A 23710-nucleotide genomic window follows, 5' to 3' on the forward strand; every position below is an offset into this window, starting at 1 on the left:
TCAACAACCTCTCAAAGCACTGGCTGATAGTCATTGAGGCAGGTTGCCATGTTCTTCTTAGGCAGTGGTGTAATTGAAGCTTGCTTAAAGCAGGTAGGTACCTCAGATTGCTAAAGCGAGAGGATAACGATATCAGTGAATGCTCCTGCCAGTGATCAGCACACGTCTTTAGTACTTGGCCTGGTGCTGTGTCTGAGCCAGGTGCTTTTCATGGGTTCACTCTCTTGAAGGATGCTCTCACATCAGACTTGGAGACCAAAATCACAGGGTCTTTTGGGGCTGTAGCAGCCTGTGAAGGTGTCTCCATGTTTGGTCGGTCAAATCAAACATTGAAGTCGTTGAGCTCATCTGGGAGCGAAGCCTTGTTGTCACCTAGATCGCTTGTTTCACTTCGTAGGAGGTGATAGCGTTCAAGCCCTGCCGTAACTGTCAAGCATCCTTCAGTGATTCAAGTTTTGATCTGGAATTGCCATTTCATATGTGAGATGGATTTCCAAAGGTCGTACCTGGATCTTTTGTATTTTGGTTGCCTGACTGGACTGCCACTGATCGTGGATCATCCAGTGCTTCTGGTGAGTCCTTGAACATGGCCCAGTCCACTGTCTCGAAGCAGTACCATAGCCAATCTTCTGCCTCCTGTGGCCATCTTTGTTGTCATTATTTCTGGAACCTTGCTCTTTAGCCTCTGCCTGTATGCATGTATGAGGAGGACAGCCAGATGACCAGAGTTCCCGAAATGTAGTCCAGGGTTGGAACTGTAGGCATTCCTTCTGGTAGTGTAGCAGTGGTAGAGTGTGTTGGGACCCCTAGAGCTGCAGGTGATATGTTGATGATAATTGGGCAGAGATTTTTTCACACAACTTTAATTGAAGTCCACGACAATGATTTGAAAGGTGTCAGGGTAGGTTGTTTCTTGTTTGCTTATCACAGCACTCGATACTTCGTGTCTGCTTAACATTGTATATGGTGACGTATATGTACTTTGATAATAAATTTTCTTTGAACTTTGATTTACCTGCATTAAATCCATAGTCTTCAATGCTTTGGCTATTCATGAACTTGCCTAGATATTTAAATATTGTGAGAGTCTCTGCCTATACCACTTTTGAGCAGTGTGTTTCAGATGCCAACCTCCTTTCAGATCCCCTCTAAACTTACAACCTCTCACTTTATATCTACACCCACCTGTCTTTGGCACCCCACCATAGGTAAAAGATTTATTTGTGTTTGGCCTATCTAACCCTCTCATTATTTTATATCCTTAATCAAGCCAGCCCTCAGTTGCCACCTTGTAGCAAAAACAAACCAAGTCTATCTAGTCTCCCCTCAATTGAAATGTAAACCAGACAATTTCTCTCTGCAGTCTCTTCAGTTCAGTCACATCCTAAAATATGGCAACCAGAACTGCATGCAGTGCATCAAGTATGGCCTAGCTAATGGTTTATAAAGTTGTAACAACCCGTGGTTTATTGCCACAGCCATTGAAGGCAAACGCCCCATGTACCACTTTCACACCTTATCTGCTGGTGTTGCCGTTTTTGGGTATCAGTGGACTTTAATACAAAGTCTCTCTGTTTATTAACAAGTCCTTACTCTTTACTGTGAATGCCCTATCCTTTATTTGCCTTCCCACTAGTAATTGTAGGAAAAGAGGACTTTGATATTTCAGATAGTATTTGGATTGTTTTAGGAAACTGGAATATTGCATTAGAAAGGAATTACAGAATAGGTTATTGGAATTTCTTGATAAATATAATCCGCTGTAACATGCTATGGTGTATAAAGCAACATACTTATACTTTCAGTTACTTTTAATCTTTTTTAACAGGCAAGTACACCAAAATTGAGCAGAGAGGAGCACCGTAATCGAGGGGCACTCTTATCTGATATCACAAAGGGAGCCAAACTTCGAAAAGTGACCAATGTTAATGACAGAAGTGCCCCAAATCTTGAAGGTAAGTAGCAAGTGTAACCAGCTGTGATATTACTAGGATTTCATTAAGTGGTAATGGTGAGTTCCTGATGCTGGGGGGGAAATCTCCAGTAGTACCGTTATAGTTGATTCTGTTTTCAAATTTAAGACCTGCTGTGAAGGGAGCATGTTGAGTTGTCTAAAGTACTGATGCTTTCTTCTTCTTTGTAATGACTGTCTGAAACGAAGAATTAAAAGTACCTTACTAGAGATGCAAAGTACCATATTATATTAGGTTTATTATCGCTGTTTTAAAAGATGTGTTTTATATATTTTGCAGCAGCACTACAGCACAGACATAAAAATTGCTATAGATTTTAAAATAAATAGTACAAAGAAAAGGAATAAGGTATTGTTCGTGGTTTCATTAGACATAGGAGCAGAATTTGGCCATTTGACTGATTGAGTCTGTTCTACCATTCAATCATGGCTGATTTCTCAACCCCATTCTCCTGCCTTCTCCCTGTGACCTTTGATGTCCTTACTAATCAAGAACTTATCAACCTCTGCTTTAATTCTACCCAATGATTTGGCCTCAGCAGCAGTCTATGGCAATGAATTCCACAGATTCACTAGGCTGGCTAAAGAAATTTCTCCTTATCACTGTTCTAAAGGGATGCCCTTCTATTCTAAGACTGTGCTTTCTGGTTCTTGTCTCTCCCACTAGAGCCTCAGCAGTACATCCTTTTATATTTTGGTTCTCTTGAAATCAGTGCTAACATTGCATTTGCCTTCCTTACTACTAACTCAACTGTAAGTTAACCTTTAGGGAATCCTGCACAAGTACCTCTGCAACTCTGATTTCTGAATTTGCTCCCCATTTCCTCAACACTACCTGCCCCTCCAGCCGTCTTTGTACCAACTGCAAACTTGGCAAAAGAGCAATCATTTCCTCATAGTTTATAATTGTATTGCACATGTTTCTCCCAGCATTGCTGCAATTCATACAGGACAGAACACTTGAAATTTGAAGTGACGATTCCAATTCCAATTTTCAGCCACTGTTCAGATTTCCTTGCCCTTCTTGACATTTAAAAGAATGTTGTGGAATTTGCTGCATAGGTGGTTACCCTAAACCTGGATTAATGTTACAATTTGTATGTCGTAACTGCTGCTGACCAAGAGAAATACAAATTGAACTTGTCCCTGTGAATTTGGCAATTACAAAATTTATGGAATTGTTTCCACTATCAAATATCATTTTCGTTCAATAGGGTTAAAGAATCACTTTTAATAAAATATACTATGTAAAAATTCACTACCAAAATTGTTAATCTATAATGCAACTCTGCAATGCAAAATGAAATGTATTCTGCTTCAAGTACCCTGAAAAATAATGTACTCCAGCCTTTCTTCATTAGTTTTCCACTTTGTCACTTTGCATTTTCTTTGAGCCTTGAAGATGCCATCTTTCATTACCAATATATTTGCTTTAAATTATCCAAATGTTTTGGGGTCTTCCAAGAATTTTACAAAAACGGCTTAAATTCTGTTAGAGCTGAGCAGAATTGACCTTGCATACTACTAAATGCAATGTCACACAAATTAAATGGTGCATTTACAACAAACCAGATTGCACTAAAGGTGCAGATTTTATAAATGTTGCACAATCAATGATTTATCACATTGTGTTTAAGATGTCTCCTTTGATTTTATCATGTCAGTGATTTTGGTGTCCAGTACTCTGTGAATCACTATTTCCTGGAGTTGAGCATTGGAAAGGATATAACTTATGGCACCCAATATACCTATGTAACATTATTCTATTTCCTAGCCTTATTGATACGTATTTCTACTATAAATTGTTACTGATAATATCACTATCTCTAGCTCCACCCCCTTGTCAACAATTTTTTTAACTGATTTACTTCTGAAATTATCATCCATACTTTTAATTGGATTCAGGCTCAATTATTCTGTTACAGTTCAAGCCAAACTTCCATCTGTAAAGCTTGTGAACTACAGCACATCAAAATTCTATAATCCAATATGCATTCTGCATCCCCATTTCATTTGCAACTTCAGCACTTGAACCATCTGGACTAGAAATTTTTCTTTCACCATGGTAACCTAAAAGTAATTCAATATCAAGTTTAATTGTCATTCAGCCAGACGTTAATGCAGGGAAACGAAAGTATTTCTCTGGGGCCAAGATGCAAAACACAGTACCAATAGTCATACACAGCACGGGACACATATAGCACATATAAGATAGGAGTAACGCATATAGTAGATCTGCAGTACTTGATCTTGATGACCAGCAGTGTCTTGTGATCATTAAAAAAAAACCGAAAGGCTGCTGCAACCACATGTGTTGCCATCTTACCGGAAGGAGAAGGAAGGTATGAGCATTGTACTATGGGCTGTTCAGAAATCTGAAGATGGGGAAAACCAGCAAAGTGAGTTAACTTAATTAAGGGTTTGTTTGTAATGTGTCAAGGTACTGATACTGAGTAATTCTGTGTTAATTTTTTTGCTGATTTATGCTTAAACAGTTTTCATTTGTACACCAGATCTTTGTGTATCACTGAATCCACAAAAGGGTGAATTTGCATACTGTTTACTTGATGTCTTTTTGTTTCTTTTCTGAAGGTCTTAAAGGAGGAGGTGGTGGTGGAGGACCTGGTTCTGGGTCAGCATCCGGTGGTCCAGGTCCAATGGGTGGTTTATTTCAGGGTGGAGTCCCTAAGCTTCGGCCTATTGCGCACAGGGACAACTCAGGTACTTTGTGAGCTCCCTTTTTTTTAGGGTTAAGTAGGTGTTTGCTGCAGTTGTGTATGGATATTGGTTCCTTTTAAGTAATTGTTCAAGTTTAATTGTCATTCAATCATACATGAATACAGCCAAACAACAAGGTGCAAAACACAGTACTAACAGCACATAGTGCATACAGTATAGTACATATAGTTGCGATAACAAAAAACATATTCACTAAAAAAAATAATACTGCCCAAATCTGAGTGCATGGCTTGTAGATAGTGCATGGGACGTTACTGTAGGTAGCACCGACAGGAGGGACTGGTCTCCAACCCAGTACAAATTTCAGTGTGCCCACACAAGCCTCTGATCTCTGCCGCACAGTCTCTAGTGTCTCGTATCCTGGGTGGCTGCAATAGGTGACATTGCGGCATAAGGGCCTGGTCTGTGCAACAACCCAGGCAACGCAGCTCCCCTTCCGTCACTCTTGCCAGTGAACCAGACTGGCAGTATTCTACATTACTAATGTCCAACAGGGTCTTACGATCACAATAAAAACACCCAATACAATCACTTGCATCACACACTACGTTGGCACAACAATGATATGCCACAAGTCCAGACAACAACATGGTACACAGCTCCATCGCTATTGGGCAACTTGCTGATGGGGTAGACCTGCAGAACTTGATGTTCTTAATGTCCAGCAGCGTCTTGTGATCGTCAAAAAGGTGTAAGGTATAAACAATTACAACTATGGTTGGGCCCGGAGAAGCCACTGAAGCTGTGGCCGTGGCCATCGCCATGTGCGCTGCCATCTCACTAAAACTGACTCGTATTACTGGTGGTACTTAGTAGGTTAGGATTTACCTGTGGAGGAGCAAAATTCATGTTAACGGTCAAGGTATTTTGATTAAGTTATTCTAATATGCAAAAATGGGAGAGTTTAAATGAGAGGTTTCACTGCTTTATGGCATGGTATGGTACTAAACTGAGCAGTAAACAAAATTGCCAGGATTAAGTCTAATCAAGACCAGGTTTTTGTATAGTTGAGTCAGTATTGAAAGATTGTGATGCTGTTGAAGAAGATGCTTATATATTTAAAAAAAAAGATTTTTTTTTTGAGTGGACCTGGTACTATTTGAATAATAACCATTCAGGTTTTTTCTTGTCTATTGGGTTACCAGTCATCGCAAGAGTGATACGATGGAACAGGGCCTTCAGCCCTTTGAGTCTGCAACAACCAAACTGGTTCCACTTTTGTATTTACCTTATGTGCTTTTCGACTCCTTCCAGATCCTACCATGTAGCTTCATTAGAGGCAATATATAATGGTTTTTTAACCTACCAACCCGCACATCTTTAGGTTATGAGAGGGGACTGTATACACAGTTACGGAGACTACTCGTACTCCACAAAATAGACAAGGACTGGGTTAAACCCAGGTCTCTGACACTGAAAGACAGTGGTGCTACTAGCTGTTCCACTGCGCCATCCAATATTTATAATTATTCATTCTAAGTCAAAACTGATAAAGTAGTCATTAGGTTGCTATTTGTGGGTTTTTGCAGGGTAAAATGGGCTTTTGTTCTAATGAAAAGATTATAAAAAGTACTTTGAAGATGATTTATAAATGGAAGTTATATCTTATTGTAGTATGCATAATGTGACTCCATCTTGAACTCCAGTGAGGAATTTGGAAGTGTAAAGTCTTTAAGACCAGTTGTGGGGTTTTTTTTGGGTATGCCTGATTATACTCAACACATACACTCAGTGCTCATTTTATTAGGTACAACCAAACATATCATTAGCCAGCCAATCATATGGTAGCTACTCAATACATAAACTCATGCAAATATGGTCAGAAGGTTATGTTGTTGTTCAGACCAAACATCAGAATGGGGAAGAAATGTGATCGAAGTGACTTTCTTTGAGGAATGATTGTTGGTGCTAGATGGGGTGGTTTGCATATCTCAGATCTCCTGGGATTTTCACACCCAACAATCTCTAAAGCTTGCAGAGAATAGCAAAATTAATAACATTCAGTGAACAGCAGTTCTGTGCGCAAAAATGCCTTAATAATGAGAGAGGTCAGAGGAAAATGGCCAAAACTGACGTGGTTCAAGCTGACAGGAAGATGACAGTAACTCAAATAACCACAAGTTACAACAGTGGTGTGCAGAACAGCATCTCTGAAAGATGATCTCGTCTCCTTTCAAGGATGTTGTTTTACTTGCTGTGTACTTATGCATTTTCACAGGCCCTCATACTGATTTGTGAAGATTCTTAGGTGCAGTCAGTTTTGGATCTAAACCAGCACATCAGCAGCTGAGCCCTGAGGCATTTTTTTCTAATCTGATCTTTAATAAGATTTTCAGTTTTCCATAAGATTTTTCTGGATGTGTTACAGTATTAAAAATGTACAACAGTTTTTGTATTCTGTTTCATTACCACTTTGCATTAAACCTTCATCGCCCACAGTCGTGGCATAACTACATAACTAACATCCTGTGTAAGTGGGAGGTGTAGCAGCCTTTTACTTGAAGCAGTTCAGCTTTTCATCAACCATGTGAAATGAGTTAATTATTTCTGTAATTGTAGATTGTATATGTGCACTTGATGTGATTGGTGTTCGGTTTTCTGGCAATCACAGCTCTAGAGCTGGGTAAAGGTTAGCAGCATGATGACGCAAATGAAGTGCTTTCGATTTTCAGCTGCTGCAAAGAAAAAGATCAACAAATTTAAAATAGATACTGTGAAGGATTTTATTTTGAATGAATTGTTTTCAATTTTCCTTTATTCTAATGATTTTGTGTGGTCTCAAAAGTTGTGGAGGCGGCATGAAATTTTGAGTTGAATCATTTTCTATAAAGTGGTTTATGTAAAATTGTGGGTTCAAATCTATCTCCGGAGATCTAAAGCTCATTTACTAATCCAGTACCTTTTGCAAAATCTCCATTGTTAAAGCTGTCATCTTTTAAATGATGCCCCGCTGGACCTGTCAAATAATCATGAAAGGAGCCTGGGTATCATTAAAGGAAGGGGAGGGGTTATTCACTATGTTGTACCTAATATTTATTTCATGGAGGGCAAGTTCCAAAATATATGGATGCATCTGTGTCCAATTGATTTCTCCCAATGGGCTTGATGGTGATTATTAAAATTATTTTTGATCCTGTGTTTATCTTAAGCCATATGCATGCACTTTAAGTTGGACTGTAACAGATAACAATTCAAGATCTGAATAATCTTTCATTCTAACATGCAGCTCTCCTGTTGCTGCCTAACTGAGATCTCACTCTGACATTTAATCTTGGGTCATTTGAGTTACTAAATAAACTTAAGGAGGCTAGAATGTAGCTTCTAAAATATTGCCCTTTGTTTCAATTTTCAGATTCTTCATCTAGTAAAATAGCACTAAATCCACCTGGCTCAAGGTCAGCTGCTCCTCGACCTCCACCTAGTAGCAACCGCTACAGTGATGATTCTGATTCACAAAGTAAAACCTCTCCACCAGAGCTGCCAAGAGTTCACCGACCTTCATTACCAGATCTTACCAGCTCATCCCGCCCCAGTAGTGCTGGTGGTGTAAGGCATAGCGCATCAGCACCGCCACCACCTCCTCCAATTGGAAGACGTGCAAATCCACCTCCACCACCTGTGCATAGCAGCCGAACTCATTCCAGTGGACCGTACAACAGAGAAAAGCCTTTGCCTCCTACGCCAGGGCAAAAGGCACCTGGCAATAGAGATGGCCCTCCTGCCCCTCCTTCTGTCAAACCTCCACCATCACCAATTAATCCACGGCTCAGTAATATTCAGACCCAACCTTTGCCACCCCCTCCTCCACCCTACAGGCAACCTCCCTTTGTGCATAATGGCCCTTCTAGTCCTGGGAGCGAGGCTGCCCCGGAATTGCCGCAGAGACACAATTCATTATCGCGGAAGTCAGCTGGACAATTGCGGGGAGCTGCACCTCCTCCACCATCTCCATCACCCTCCCAGAACAGACCACCACCACCTGCCAGGGATCCTCCAAATCGAGGAGCAGGTAAGAACATCAAATTCAGTGAGAATAGATGATGCTTGGTAATGAAACACACTGGTAATCTGTAAAATTGTTGGCTGCAGCTTAAAAGGAGCTAGCTTGATGTTGACTGGTTTTAAAAAGTGGTCTTTTCCTTGATGAATGTGTGAAAATTTCAGATTGAATTCTTGATGCTGATCAATTGGATTAACTGTTATAAAGCCAAAAAATGCTGCATGTGATCATGGGCAATATAGATTCAGATTGGAATATATTTTTTATCCATTTCCAGCACTCTATAAGAGAAGTTGTCTTGTTTTGCAGGCAGCTAATACTGGCCGGTGAAATGCTTTAACTTGTGTCAGAGAGCTGTGATTGTTATTTATCCATAGTTCAAGATCTGCCAATTGCGGGCAAAGCCATCAATTGTTTCCTATCTTTAAATACCTTTAAAGATGATGGTGAGCTGCCACCTTAATCTGTTGCTGTCCTTCTGGTGAAGTGATGCCAACAATGTTGTTAGGGAGTTAGTTCCCAAGTTTAGCACAATGATATTGGTTTGTGACTTGTAGAAGAATCTGCAGATGCAGGTATTCCATGAAGCCCTTGCCACCTTGGTGGGAGTGGTTGACAGTTGAAAGTGGTGTTGGAATGACCTGTGTAAATAATTGCACTGCGTTTTTAGATTATACACATTACAGCCTTTGTGCAGATGATGTACAGATTTAAAGTTTAGATTAGTCGATGGCACACCAGATAAGTAAGCTTAATTATCAATGTAAGCACAAGGAAATCTGCAGATACTAGAAATTCAAGCAACATACACAAAATGTTGGTGGAACGCAGCAGGCCAGACAGCATCCATAGGAGGAAGCACAGTCGACGTTTCGGGCTGAGACCCTTCGTCAGGACTAACTGAAAGAAGAGATATTAAGAGATTTGAAAGTGGGAGGGGGAGATCTGAAATGAAAGGAGAAGACAGGAGGGGGAGGGATGGAGTTTATTGGCAAAAGGGATATAAGGCTGGAGAAGGGAGAGGATCATGGGATGGGAGCATTCCAGCTCTTAGCTCTATCTCTTCTCCTCCCCCCCCCCCCCCATCTTCTCCTATCATTTTGGATCTCCCCCTCCCCCTTTCAAATTTCTTACCATCTCTTCTTTCAGTTAGTCCTGACGAAGGATCTCGGCCCGAAACATCGACTGTGCTTCCTATGGATGCTGTCTGGCCTGCTGCGTTCCACCAGCATTTTGTGTGTGTTGCTTAATTATCAATGTGTCATGCTGCTCTAGTGTTGTTGGATCTATACTTATTTGGGCAAGTGCAATTTTCCAACAAGCCTCTGATTTATGCCTTTATAAATTGCAGAAAAGTTTAGTGTGTCAGGAATTTAGTCACTTGCTGCAGGATATCAGTCTTGGGTATGTCTTGTGGCTATTGCAATTTTGTGGTTGACCCTTTTGAATTTCTGGCCACTGTTGTTTGCAGGACTTTGGTGAATGACACTATTTTTCGTGGTATATCAATAGTGGCTGTTTAGGCTCTCTCTTTTTAGTGATTATTATTACCTGGTATGTTTGTAGTAATGTCCTGGGGCTAGAATGACCTTCAAAAACCACAACTATCTTCCTATGTGTTGATCGGACTCCAGTCATTGGAATATTTTCACCTTATGCCAGCTGACTTTTATCAAAGCTTCTTGGTGTCACGTTTGATCACACACTTCCTTGATGTGTCATTTCACCTCTGCAATTTGGCTTGTTTGGGCTCAGGAGTAGATGAAGTCAAGACTAGAGTGATACTGATGAAACTGGATCTCTGCATTGGCGAGCAATTTATTAATGGGTAAGTACTATATATTAGTACTGATGAAACCTTCCATTACTTTGAGCGTAGGTTGTCTTGGTAATCAATAACTAGAATATATTTATCCTGCATTCTGTGTACCAGGCATATCTAGTCAATTTTCCACGTTGTAGGTCGGTGCCATTTTTTTTGTAACTACTGGAGCAGCATGGCACAGCGGGTTCTGGAGTTCAGGTCTTTAGTACTGTAGCTTCAATCTTTGGTATAACCAATGTTCTCAGTTACTCTTGATGTCACGTGGGATGAATTGAATTAGCTGAAGACTGGCTTACATGCTGATGGAGATCTTGAAGCACAAATGGATTGTCATAATAGAATTTCTGTCTTGAGTCTGGCTGTGAATGCTTCAGCCTTTGGCACTTGCATGGTGTGTGCTTCCATTATTGAGGATAGGGTTATGTCTGGAGCTACCTCCAGTTAGCTATTTTAATTGCCTACCACCATTCATAATTAGCTGTGACAGAACTGCAGATATTTAATTTGATATACTGGTTGTAAGGTTGAGTATATGTTGCATGCATGTAGCTCTGTGTTGCACCTTCCTGCTAGCACCTCATTTTTAGAAAATCCGTGTGCTTTTACAAGCATCCACTTTTGTACTCATTGAACCAGGGCAATTCCTTAGTCTGTTTGTAATGGTAGTGTTAGAGAAATGCCAGGCCTTGCGCTGGATTTCCAGCATTTGCAAAATCTCTTGTGCTTGTGGCTACAGAATATGATAGTGTACATTGCTGCTGTTGATGATTTACAGTGCTTCATGGTTTGAGCTAGTTTGAACTGTCCGAATTGGTCTGAGTCTGTAATTTTTTTAAGCACAGTTGTAGTTCCATGAAGATGTACTGAATCTGAAATGAAACTTTCTTTATAAGGACTTGTGCATTTGCCATGGGTAGATTGAGGTAGTGCTACCTCTTATCTTGGGTTTGCAGCAGTTGGTGACTGTCCTTCAGGACTCGCCTGGCGTTGCTACCAAGCTGTCATTATTGATGAACGTTGAAGTTCTCCATTACATTAAAAAGAAAATTGTCTTCCAAGATGAACTGAAAGATGGAAGTAAGGGCTTTTAACGTTATGATGTCATTAAAAAAACTGACAGAATAAGTATAGCAACTTTGATTTTAACATGATACCTAAACAAAAATGTCCTTTACAATGAATTTGTAGTTTCCTTTGGGAAACTTATTTTGAGACACAGAACAGCCTTGTCACCAGAATAGGACATCTAGCCACTGAAATCAATCTGCTTCCTCAAAGGGCAATGAAAGTAGTTTTTGAATATCTTAAAGGAAGAGCCAGAAAAATTCTTAATGAGCAGCAAGGTCAAGGAATGAAAGATCTAATGAATATGCAGGAATGTAGAGTTGAGATAATCTGATCAACCATGATTTTATTGAGTGGTGGAGCAGGCTTTGAGGCACAGATGATGCCTATAGCAATAGGAAAAAATATTTTAAAATTGTTGCCAATCGCAACTGAGAAGTAGTTTATTCTTAGACCTGAAAGGTGCCACCTTGCTGTGCATCAGATTGTTGCTCCTGATGGCTGTTTGTGGGGAGCCTTTCAAAGAGTTTTGGGCTTTGTCCAAGCCAAATAAATAAAACAGCAATAATTTTCTTGCATGTCTTTTGTTGGATTGCTATGCAAGAGTAAGATAATTTACATATATTGTTATTTCCTCTTGTGATCCAAGAAAATAAAGATTGCTAAAAGAATCCTTGACCAGATTTTTGGTTATGTCTTTTTTAAGAAACAATAGAAAAACTGCAGTATCCATTCAGGCTGTTTGCAGTATGTGTACTTACAGTTAGAGAGACTTACTTGAAAAAGTGAGTTGTGAATTGTTGTTCGGATAATATATCAGAATGTTCCTTCTAATTGGGTCCACTTTACTTTAGCTACAATCTCTTGTGCAAAATCTCAGTTAATATCACCTGAAAGCCCATATATAAATATTCCCAGCATCCATGCCATGTTAATGACAGTATCCAGAAAGTCCAACAGATCTGACAGATGTCAGTCTTTTATTTTCATGCTGACTCTCCTTCATCTGCTCCTACATAAAGCCTGTGTAATTTTGGCCCTGGTGATAGGCTTGTCACTTCCCCATAACTAAGCTGACATGTATGAAATATCCTTTTTCCTTCATTTTAATGGTTCATCTCCCCTTTCTCTTTCCATAGGAGAACAAATTTTACAACAAAGATATAACAAAAATACATTATCAAGGAAGTTTTGATAATTACCATTCAGATACTTTGTACTTGCATATTTTGAAGTTGAAAAGTAGCTTTCAAATTAAGAATAATTTTTGTATTTTAATTTTGAGTGACTTGGGTTGGTTATAATGTTGAAAGGGTATGGATATGCACTCTGCTTAAATTATTGGTCATTAAATTGAGGTGTGGGATAATAGTTCAGACACCCAAGTTCAAATTCCACCATAGCAACTAAAGAACTTAAATTCAGTTAATAGTCTTAAATTTGGAAAAGCAACATTTGGAAAAGCAACATTTGGTGTAACACTCACTAAAATGCTGGAGTAGCTCAGCAGATTCTTAGTTGTCTTGACCATGGGGGCGGGGAGGTTGGGGGGGTGAAAACAACATCTTTGGTCTGACCTACAGTGACTGCAGAATCATCTCATGTCATTAGCTCTTTAAATGCCCTCAAATGTTTAAGGTGAGTGGGGAAAGTTTTAAAGGGGATGTGAGGCAAGTTTTTCCACATTGTGTGGTGGGGTTTTAGAGCAAGTTGCCAGTGTATGTGGTAGAGACGGATGCAATTAAAATATGTTAAAAGAACATTGGACAGGCTCTTTGTCCTACAATGTTGTGCAGAATTAATTAAATTCAGCAATCCTACGCCCAATAAACTAATTCCTTTTGTTACACAATATCCTTCTATTTCCTACATATTCACATGCCTATCTAAAAGCATCTTGAATGCCCTATCATATTTACCTCCGTCACCACCTTGGCAGTATATTCCAGGCTCTGTGTGTGTGTTGGGGGGAGGGGAGGGGAACTGCCCTGCATATCTCATTTGAACTTGCTCCCTCTCACCTTCAGTGTGTGCCCTTTAGGGATAAGATATCGGCTGTCTACTCTTTCTATGCCTCTCATCCTGTAAACCTCCTGTCAGCCTCCACCACCAGAGAAAACAACCAAGTTTGCCTTCTTGACTACTTCCAGGGAGCTCTGGGCACTTAGGCAGGTTCATGGATAGGAAAGATTTAGAGAAATGTTAGCCAAATGCAGACCAATGGGACTAGCTCAGGATGGCACCTTGGGCAGCATGATCAAGTTGAGTTGAAGAGCTTGTTTCCGTGCTCTATAACTTTGTGACTCTACGAATGGTCAAGCGCCTCTGCTAGGGCAGTATATGCTGGCCTTACCTGAACCATCCTGAGTTCAATTGAATGGGGGGAAAAGTGTATTACTTTTGACATATAGAGATTTTCAAGAACTCAACCTTGACCCTTGTGTCATTTGTTTGCTGCTTTTTGAGCCATCGTGAATGTTAGGAACACAATGGAAGGAGGCAAGCAGAACGGATACCTTTGCAATGATTCTCATTGTCGTCTTCATGCCACAAGACCAAAAATACTAGTATTTCCATAACCTTCAGGCCTTTTTTTAAAAAATCAGATTTGAGTATATCATATACAGTATAGAGTTAATTTAAGTGCAATATATAGCATGCAGTACGAGGGGTGATTGATAAATACATGGCCTAAGGCCGAAGGAGTCAATTTTAGAAAACCTTGCAAATTTATTTTTCAACGTAGTCCCCTCCTACATTTACACACTTAATCCAGCAGTCGTGGAACATACGGATCTTGGACCTCCAGAAAGTGTCCACAGATGGGTGATTGATAAGTTCATGGCCTAAGGTAGAAGGAGATGAGTTATACAGCTCTTGTTGCATGCACATGCAGTTCAACTCTTTGAGTGAAAATGCAAAAAGTTTGAAGTTAATAACTCATCTCCTACCTTAGGCCACAAACTTATCAATCACCCCATGTAAGTAGATTGTTACTGCTTTAATATTGTGATTTAATTGTGACCGATGATGACAATGTTTATTCGACTTAAAGTACAGAATAGCTGTCAGTGGATGTTCTAGTGCTGCTCTGTGGTGGTGCTGTCTTGTAACAGGTGACTCTATTTTTCAGTTGAGATATTCAACTGAGGCACTATCTTTTCAATGATTTTGTGAGAACTATTTTAAAGAAAAACAAGGGGCATTGCTCCACTCTCCTGGCTGATGTTGGTCTCTCAGTAAACATTACTAAAACAGATCATCTGGACACTATCACATGGTTTGCGGGAGCTTGAAATGATCAAATGAACTGCTGAATCTCCTACATTGCAACACTTTGTAAGTATCTTGTTAGCTGTTTAGAACTATGGATGACCTGAAATGGCCATGAAAGCTACAATATAAATGCAATTTTTTCTTTTTTTTCCAAACATCTCTAGACTTTTTAACATGTTTAGCAGTCTTTCAGTAGTTGGCGTTGGATTTAGCTCTGATCTGTCCCAAATAGCAGGGCACTAGTAATAATAATCCTTTATAAAAAAAAAAAAAAAAAAAAAAATCGACCCTTTTTGATGTTCCTATTAGAGTATCCTAGGTCTCTGTGCCCGGCTTTTCTGGACTTTTTTTTTCCCTCAAAGCTGTTTGGATCATAAGATTTCTGTAGGTTATTCAGAAAGCAAACTACCTCAAACTTTTCAACCTGTATTATTCAGGAGAATAATCTTGATGAGGCGAGAAGAATGGCTTTGGGCACAAGGATTTCTTTTTAATAAGCTCTTGTTAAGCAGGGCCCTATATGTCTGTATCAATCAGAACTTGCTCTGTTCCATTCTTCAGCAGTAAAAATCCAGCAGTAACTACAGGATGTTGACCTTGCAGGTCATATCCACAAGCAGTTACACTTGTTAGAAAAAACTTGGAGATGGCAATACTGAGTGCAGACTGACAGACCATTGTTGACAAAGGCTAACGTGCTCCCCCCAAACTGGGCTAGGGTCAGCGAGTTGTTACTTTACGGACAGGAAGAGTGAGGTACAATGACCTCTGGATTCATGAATTGGTGAGACTGGAGCTTGAAGCCTAGTGTTTGGGGGTCCCATCAACAGCGAGTCTGGAGTTCAAGGTCTGGTGATCGGGCCGAATGAAAAGTCTGGAAGTTGAGGCCTATCAGCCGGAGCTCCAGGTCTGTGAGAGGGGGTAGTCAAAGGCCCAATGTCTGCATGTCCACATCCAAATCTGAGTTCACTGGAGGCTAATGAAGATGGATTGTCTTGGGATTAGAGTACTGTATGTGTATGGGTGAGAGGGCGGAATAGGCTTGCTCTGCTGTTGTTCGGAGCATTGTGGGCATGTTATGTTGGCTCTGGAATGTATGGTGACACTTTCAGCTGTCTCCAGCACATGATCAGGTGTGTTGGTTTCTAATGCAAACAACACATTCACTGTATGTTTTGATGTACATGTGATAAACTGGAATCTTGATGAGAGCATAATATCATGTACTTGGTTTTATTGATGATCTGCCCTATGCAGATTATCTGAAGGGAAGCACAAATGGGACAGCATTTTACTTTGATAGATTTTAAGACCAAATTGATGTATCTTGTCAAATTTGTATTTTGACTTTAATCTTTATCTTTTGTCCACAGTGACCACCACCAAATCTAATAGGGTTAACTCTTTCAAATCTCTTACTAGCTCTTCTTTCAGTTAGTCCTGACGAAGGGTCTCAGCCCGAAACGTCAACTGTACCTCTTCCTAGAGATGCTGTCTGGCCTGCTGCGTTCACCGGCAACTGATGTGTGTTGCTTGAAATTCCAGCATCTTCAGAATTCTGTGTGTGTGTGTACTCTTTCTCACTTTTTCCTTTGTTCTTTTATATAGTTAACAAGCTGTTGGAATTTAATCATGATGCATTTCCTTATTTGGCACCAGACAGAACAATGTGTTTAATTTTGTATTCCACAGCTCCCCCACCACCACCCCCTGCAATGCGGAATGGAGCCCGAGAAGCCCCTCCCCCGCTGCCACCCTATAGGACGCCCTCTTCAGACCCTTCACATCGAGGCAAGCCACCACCACCTCCAATGCGGACTCCTGCACCCCCTCCTCCACCACCACCTTTACGAAATGGACACAGGGACCCTGTTGGATCATCTTCCAAATCATTCCTAGGTAACAGTCGGGCTAAGAATGCCAAACGGCAACTGTTTTTAAATTTCTCAGTTACTTGTATATGTGTCTGCAGAATATTGCGTGTCTTTTCCAACCAGACAGCTGCTCCCAAATCTCAGTACCTTTCTCCATTCTCCTGTTTTAATGTACCTGCTGATCTGTTTTAAACTTCCCTTCTCCAATTGAAAATGGTGCTTTTTGAAATGTTTCTATCACTTGTTTATTTGATACTTTTTATAGATTAATGGAACGCTACAGCACAGAACCAGACCCTTTGGCCCATCTAATCCATGACAATCTATTATTCTGCTTAGTCTTATTGACCTGCACCCTTGACCGATTCCCTCCATACCCCTCCAATCCATGTACCTATCCAAATTTCTCTTTAATGTTGAAAGTGAACCCACATCCACCACTTTTGCTGGCAGCGAGTTCTACACCCTTCATTCTGTGAGTGAACATGTTCCCCTTAAATTTTCACATTTAATCTATGACCTCTGGTTCTAGTCTTCCCCCACCCCCCAATCTCAGTGCAAAAAGACTGCTTGCATTGACCCTATCTATGTTCCACATAATTTCGTACACCTCTATCAAATCTGTTAGCATCCTATATTCCCATATAAAAATATGAACAGTGGCATAGGATAACAGTTCCATTTATTTATGGAAATATCTTGAAATGTTTTTGAGACGATAGTTCCTTATATTTATCCTCAGCTATCACACTCTTCCATGAGCATTTGTGCACACAATGAAGATTTTATTTTAACAAAATGGAAATAGATTAATCTGACAAGTAGGAATCAGAAACTTGTAGCACTTTTATTTGTGTGAGACTATATTAAAGTCACTGCCCTTTTGGAAGTATAGTGTGCAGTTGGTTCCTTTAACCAATTTTCTCCTCCACTACAGGTGTCCCCCGCTTTTCAAACGTTCACTTTACGAAACCTCACTGTTACAAAAGACCTACATTAGTTACCTGTTTTCGCTAACGGAAGGTGTTTTCACTTATGAAAAAAGGCAGCGCGCGAAAAAGGCAGCGCGCGAAAAAGGCAGCGCGCGAAAAAGGCAGCGCGCGAAAAAGGCAGCGCGCAAAAAAGGCAGCGCGCAAAAAAAGGCAGCGCGCGGAAACAAGGCAGCACGCGAAACAAGGCAGCGCACGCCCCAAGCAGCCGCTCCTCCCCCGGAATTGCATTCCACCCGGCATTGCTTAAACACGTGCCTGTGAGCAGCCGTTAGCAAGATGAGTTCTAAGGTATCGGAAAAGCCTAAAAGAGCTCGTATGGGTGTTACACTTAACGTAAAACTAGACATAATTAAGCGTTTCGATCATGGTGAACGAAGTAAGGACAAAGTGAGTTTGGCTTGTGGAAGTTGATGAAGATGATGTTGAAGAGGTTTTGGCATCCCATGACCAAGAGCTGATAGATGAAGAGCTGATGCAATTGGAAAAGGAAAGGATAACAATTGAAACTGAATGCAGTAGCGAAAGGACCGAAAGTGAAGTCGTACAGGAACTGAACGTGAAGCAACTGCGTGAGATTTTCGCTGCAATTATTGCAGGGAAGTACGACTTTAATTTTGAAAGGATATGAAGGTTTAGGGCATATTTGCAAGATGGTTTGAGTGCTTACAAAGAACTGTATGATAGAAAAATGCGCGAGGCTAGCAGTCAAGCATACTGTTGTTTTTCAAGCCTTTCGCATCAGCCACAGCAGATGACGAACCTTGACCTTCGACGTCGAGGCAGGCAGACATAGAAGAAGATGACCTGCCTGCCCTGATGGAAACAGACGACACCTCAGTGTCCCACCACTCCAACCCCCGGGTTGCGGACAGATACGGATTCGCAGAGAATGCAGCGGTAGCTGGGACGCACCCAGCACATCTTTAAGAAAAAAAGCCGAAATAAACAAGCTAATTAATTACGTGCCGGGCGGCACCTAATTAATTAGCTTGTTTATTTCAGCTTTTTTCTTAAAGATGTGCTGGGTGCATCCCAGCCACAGCTGTACCCCTGCATGCTTTGCAGATCGGTATCGTTCGCTGGCCTGGAGGTTGGGGACCACTGTACCACCCCAACCTCTGACGATTCAGCCTAACACACCATCATCAGTGTGCTCGGCGCTGACTTCCCAATTCCGGTAAGTGATACTACACTGTACATACATCATTTCTACTTTATATAGACTGTATTTTTATGTGTTACTTAGAATGATTTGGCAGCTTCATAGCTTAAAGGTTACTGGAGAGAGTATTTTTGCCGAGAGCGCTTGCATGAGATTTTCGCTACGGAGAACAGTGCAGGCAATGATTATAGAGAAGTTTTTCTACTTTATATAGGCTGGGTATTTATCATATCATTCCTGCTTTTACTATGTTACTGTTATTTTAGGTTTTATGTGTTATTTGGTAGGTTATTTTTAGGTCTGCGAATGCTCACAAATTTTTCCCATATAAATGGTAATTGCTTCTTTGTTTTACGACACTCTGGCTTACGAAGTGTTTCATAGGAACACTCTACCTTCGGATGGCGGGGGAAACCTGTATTGCTTTTCTGATTGACTCTTTCCTGGGGTGTAGCAAAACACAAAAGCCTGCAGTTTGAAACTACCTTAGATAATCCAGAATTTCAAGCAGTTAATCTGTTGCGATGGACGTCATAGATCTTGTCCTTGTATCCATTTGCACACTTTCTTACTGTCATAGGATTAATGACCAGGAGAAAGAGCTCGAGTTGGCTTCCTGTCTTCCTCTGGCCCCATTCATGTCCTATTGGCTAGGATCACAAAACCCTGCCTCTGTTTATGGTTCAGCAGTATACCAGGAGTTGTTCTATGTAAAGCATTGGTTTTAAGGTCTATTAAGTTCCTTGAGGTCATTTGGGAAAGCTAATGGCGTGTTCACACTGAATGAAGAAAAAAATTATGGATATTATTAAACAATAGGTATTTATGAAGTTCTAAATTTGCTGAGTTCTGCGTATTTCAGAGAGTTCTAATTAGAATGGTTATCTTCCAGTTGAAAAGCTAACAATCGCAAATGTTGGAAACCTGAAATAGAAATTTAAATAAAATGCTGGAAATACTCAGCTGGTCAGGCAGCATCTGTGGGAGGAAGAAAGACTGTTTCTCTTTTAATAGGAGCCCTGTGTGGTCTTTTCCAAATATTATTACAGGAACTTTTTTTTTCCCTTGTTCTTTCTGCATTACTATTCTTTGGGCGCTTACAGTGGTTTGTCACCCAGTTGATGGTTTTCCAGATGTAAAGTTAACTATTAAGCTTGTTATTGGACTCCTGCAAGTAATCTGACACTTTTGTCCATACTTCCAGTATAGGTTATTAGAAAGAAAAGTAACCTTTACCACTAAGATCAACCCAGATACACTACTGCTATTGATTAGAAATTGACTAACCTAAGTTGCTCTGGTTCATTCCCAAATACAGCAGGACAATGTGCAAAGAAATTAATTTAGCTTTCAGAGCAGATGTCTGCAGGACATAAAATCAGTACTGGACAATACATTTTTCCTGGCAGGAAGGATTTCAAGGTATAGTCTCATATTACAGAAATACATTTTGTCATCTCTCTCTCATCTACATAACTTGATGTAGAATAAAGGTGCTCACGAGTTTACTTGGGGCATTGTTTTCAGACAGAGGAACAGAAAAATTAAATGTGTTTCTTAAAAAAAAATTAAGTGGATTGATTTTAAACCTTAGTTTCTCCCTCTGCTTGAGTGTCAATTCCTGCCCAAGATGGCTGCCCAGCCTAGTGCTGCATATGCCAACCAGTTGGAGTTATGAGAAAGCCAGCCAGAGTGTCTGTCTGTTGGATATGCTTCCCCTCCCTCCCCACTCAGGTAAGCTCTATTCCCAACACCATCTTTCTATAAGGTGAAATCTAACATAAATGGCTGTGATACTTCACTCCCCAATGAGCTCAATCCCTTTTATGTACACTTTGAAAGAAAGAAAAAACCACACCTCTGAGTATCCCTGCAGCATCTGGTGACCCTGTGATACCTGCCTTCGAGGCTGACGTCAGAGCATCCTTCTAAAGGGTGAACCTTCTCAAGGCTTCAGGCCCCACTGGTGTACCTGACAAGGCACAGAAAACCTGTGCCAACCAACTGGCAGGAGCAAGGATGTGGACCCACTGCAGTTTGCCTACACCACAGGTCTATAGCACGTGCAATCTCACTGGCTGTCCACTCAGCCTTGGACCACCTGGACAACAGCAATACCTCTAGCAGGCTGCTGCTTATTGATTACAGCTTAGTGATCAGAACCATCAACCCCTAATCAACAGGTTTCAAAACCTGCACCTCGTTCTTCCCTTTGCAACTGGATCCTTGACTTCCTCATCATCAGTGCAGATCATAAAATAAATCTCCTCTTCCCTAACAATCAAAACAGGTGCACCTTAAGGGTGCGTGCTTAGCCCACTGTTCTTCTCTCTGTAATCATGACCGTGTGTCTTGGCACAGCTCAAATGACATATATAAGTTTGCAGATAACACAACTATTGGAAGAATCTCAGATGGTGGCAAGGAGGCATATAGGAATCAGGTAGGTCAGTTAGTTGAGTGGTGTTGCAACAACAACCTTGCACTCAACATCAGTAAGAACGAGGAATTGATTGAAGACTTCAGGAAGAAGTAGAGAGAACACACCAGTCCTCATCAATGGGTCAACGGTAGAAAGGGTGAGCAGCTTAAAGTTCCTGGATCCAACATGTTGATGTAATCATGAGCAAGGAACTCCAGTTGGTATACTTCATTAGGAGATTGAGTATGTCACTAAAGACCATCAGGTTTCTACAGATGTACCATTAAGAGCATGCTAACTGGTTGCATCACTGTGGAAGGAGTTCACAGCACGAAGGAACCCACACAGTGGAAGAACTTGCAACCTCCTTGTGGACATTTGTGGGAAATGAACACCGATCACTGCCTCTGGAAGTGTTGCACTAACCACTATGCTACTGTTCAGTATGAAAACTGAATCACTTTTCCTCTGCTTTTAACCATTTCTGTACTTTAACAAAGGTTTGGCAATAGCAAACAACTGTTAATTTAACTGGTTCCTACAGTTAAGACTAGGCAGGCTAGGATGAGTTCAATGCTCTTCTTGTCCACACAACTTTATAATCTGATTGGAGCTGAAGAGTTAATGATACTGAATATTGATCAGTTCCCTAGCTTTTCAACAGGACAATTTTCATTTACCCAGGCTAGTACTAACCCAAGCAAAAGCATGAAATGCTGGAAGCACTCAGCAAATTGAGGAGATCAGTGAGGGAGAAAACCTTGACATTTCAGATCATGATAGCTCATAGTTCTTAAAACAAAACGTTTCTTTTCTAGATGACTTTGAATCAAAATACTGCTTTCACCCGATTGAAGATTTTCCTGCACCAGAGGAGTATCGGCATTTCCAAAAAACATACCCAAGTAAGATGAACAGAGGTGAGTTGCTCCAACTTGTGTTTAATCAATATGCAAGGATTCCTGTTTTACATGAGTACTGAGCACCCCTCAGATCAATGTCATTAAAGTGAGCCAAAGGGAGTATGGGCAGCACCTATGGAGATGGAAAGAGTTAATGTTATAGATCAATGATCATTTGTCAGAACTGAGAAAACTACAAATGGGGAAGAAAAAAGTTGCAAGCAGAGGAGAGCTGTGGAAAGCGGCCAGTGAGTGAATGGGCCAGTGAAAGAGTGGAGCTTTGAGGCTTTGACTCGAGAGTCTTCGACGAGAAGAGGCGGAGGACAAGCTTGCTCGCAGTTAGTCTTTACAGTGCCTCCTGAGACAGTGATGTGCCTCTCATGTGAGATGTGGCAGTCTTGGGGGAACGCCCCTCTCCCGCAGAGTCACATCTGCCAGAAGTACATATGGCTGGGTGATCTGGAAGACCATGTAAGGAATCTGGAGCAGCAGCTGGATGACCTTCGACTCATAATGGAGAATGAGGCAGTCATAGATGAGAGCTACAGGGAGGTAGTCACACCTAGGCTGTCAGAAGCAGGTCGTTGGGTGACAGAGGGGGGGAAAGCGAAGGTGAGCAGACAGGTAGCGCAGAGCACCCCTGTAGCCGTTCCCCTGAATAATAAGTTTACCATCCTGGATACTGTTGGTGGGGACGACCAACCAGGTGTGAGCCACGGTGGCAGGGCCTCCAGCACTGAGTCTGACCCTGTGGTGCAGAAGGGTGGGATGGAGAAGAGGAGAGCTGTCGTCATCGGAGACTTTATAGGCAGGGGAGCAGACAGGAGATTTTGTGGATGTGAGAAGGACACCCGCATGGTTTGTTGCCTCCCGGGTGCCAGGGTCCGGGATGTCTCTGACCGGGTGCACGACATCCTGGTACGAGAGGGAAAGCAACCAGAAGTCGTGATACATGTTGGGACCAACGACATAGGCAGGAAGAGGGATGAGGTCCTGAAGTGTGAGTTTCGGGAACTAGGCAGAAGGCTGAAGAACAGGACCTCAAGGGTGGCGTTCTGAGGATTGCTGCCAGTGCTACGTGACAGTGATGGTAAGAATTGGAGGAGATGGCAGTTGAATGTGTGGCTGAGGAGTTGGTGCAGGGAGCAGGGTTTTAGATTTTTGGATCATTGGGATCTCTTCTGAGGAAGGTGGGACCTGTACAGATTGGATGGGTTGCACCTGAACTCGAGGGGGAGCAATATCCTTGCAAGTAGGTTTGCGAGCATGGTTTGGGAGGGTTTAAACTAATTTGCAGGGTGATGGGACCCGGAGCGATAGAGCAGTGAAAGAAGTGCATGGAGTAAAGCTAGATCTGACATATGGAGAGGCTTTGCGGAAAGAAAAGCAGAATAAACGGTGTAAAGACAGTAAGGTAGAAGGGCTGAAATGTGTGTACCTCAATGCAAGAAGCATCAGGAACAAAGGTGATGAACTGAGAG

General features: G+C 41.3%; 1 protein-coding gene across 2 annotated transcripts in view; it reads left to right on the top strand.

Moving 5' to 3' along the window:
- Positions 1–23710, top strand: part of wipf2b (WAS/WASL interacting protein family, member 2b) — a 62508-nt gene that overhangs the window by 34196 nt on the left and 4602 nt on the right. For both annotated transcript variants that reach the window (XM_072248608.1, XM_072248609.1), the window contains exons 3-7: positions 1829–1955; positions 4565–4693; positions 8064–8720; positions 16570–16776; positions 22146–22247. In XM_072248608.1, the coding sequence (XP_072104709.1) occupies positions 1829–1955; positions 4565–4693; positions 8064–8720; positions 16570–16776; positions 22146–22247 (1222 nt within the window). The remainder of the gene's footprint in view (positions 1–1828; positions 1956–4564; positions 4694–8063; positions 8721–16569; positions 16777–22145; positions 22248–23710) is intronic.

The sequence above is a fragment of the Mobula birostris genome, chromosome X, assembly GCF_030028105.1.
Source record: "Mobula birostris isolate sMobBir1 chromosome X, sMobBir1.hap1, whole genome shotgun sequence".
Lineage (NCBI taxonomy): Eukaryota > Metazoa > Chordata > Chondrichthyes > Myliobatiformes > Myliobatidae > Mobula > Mobula birostris.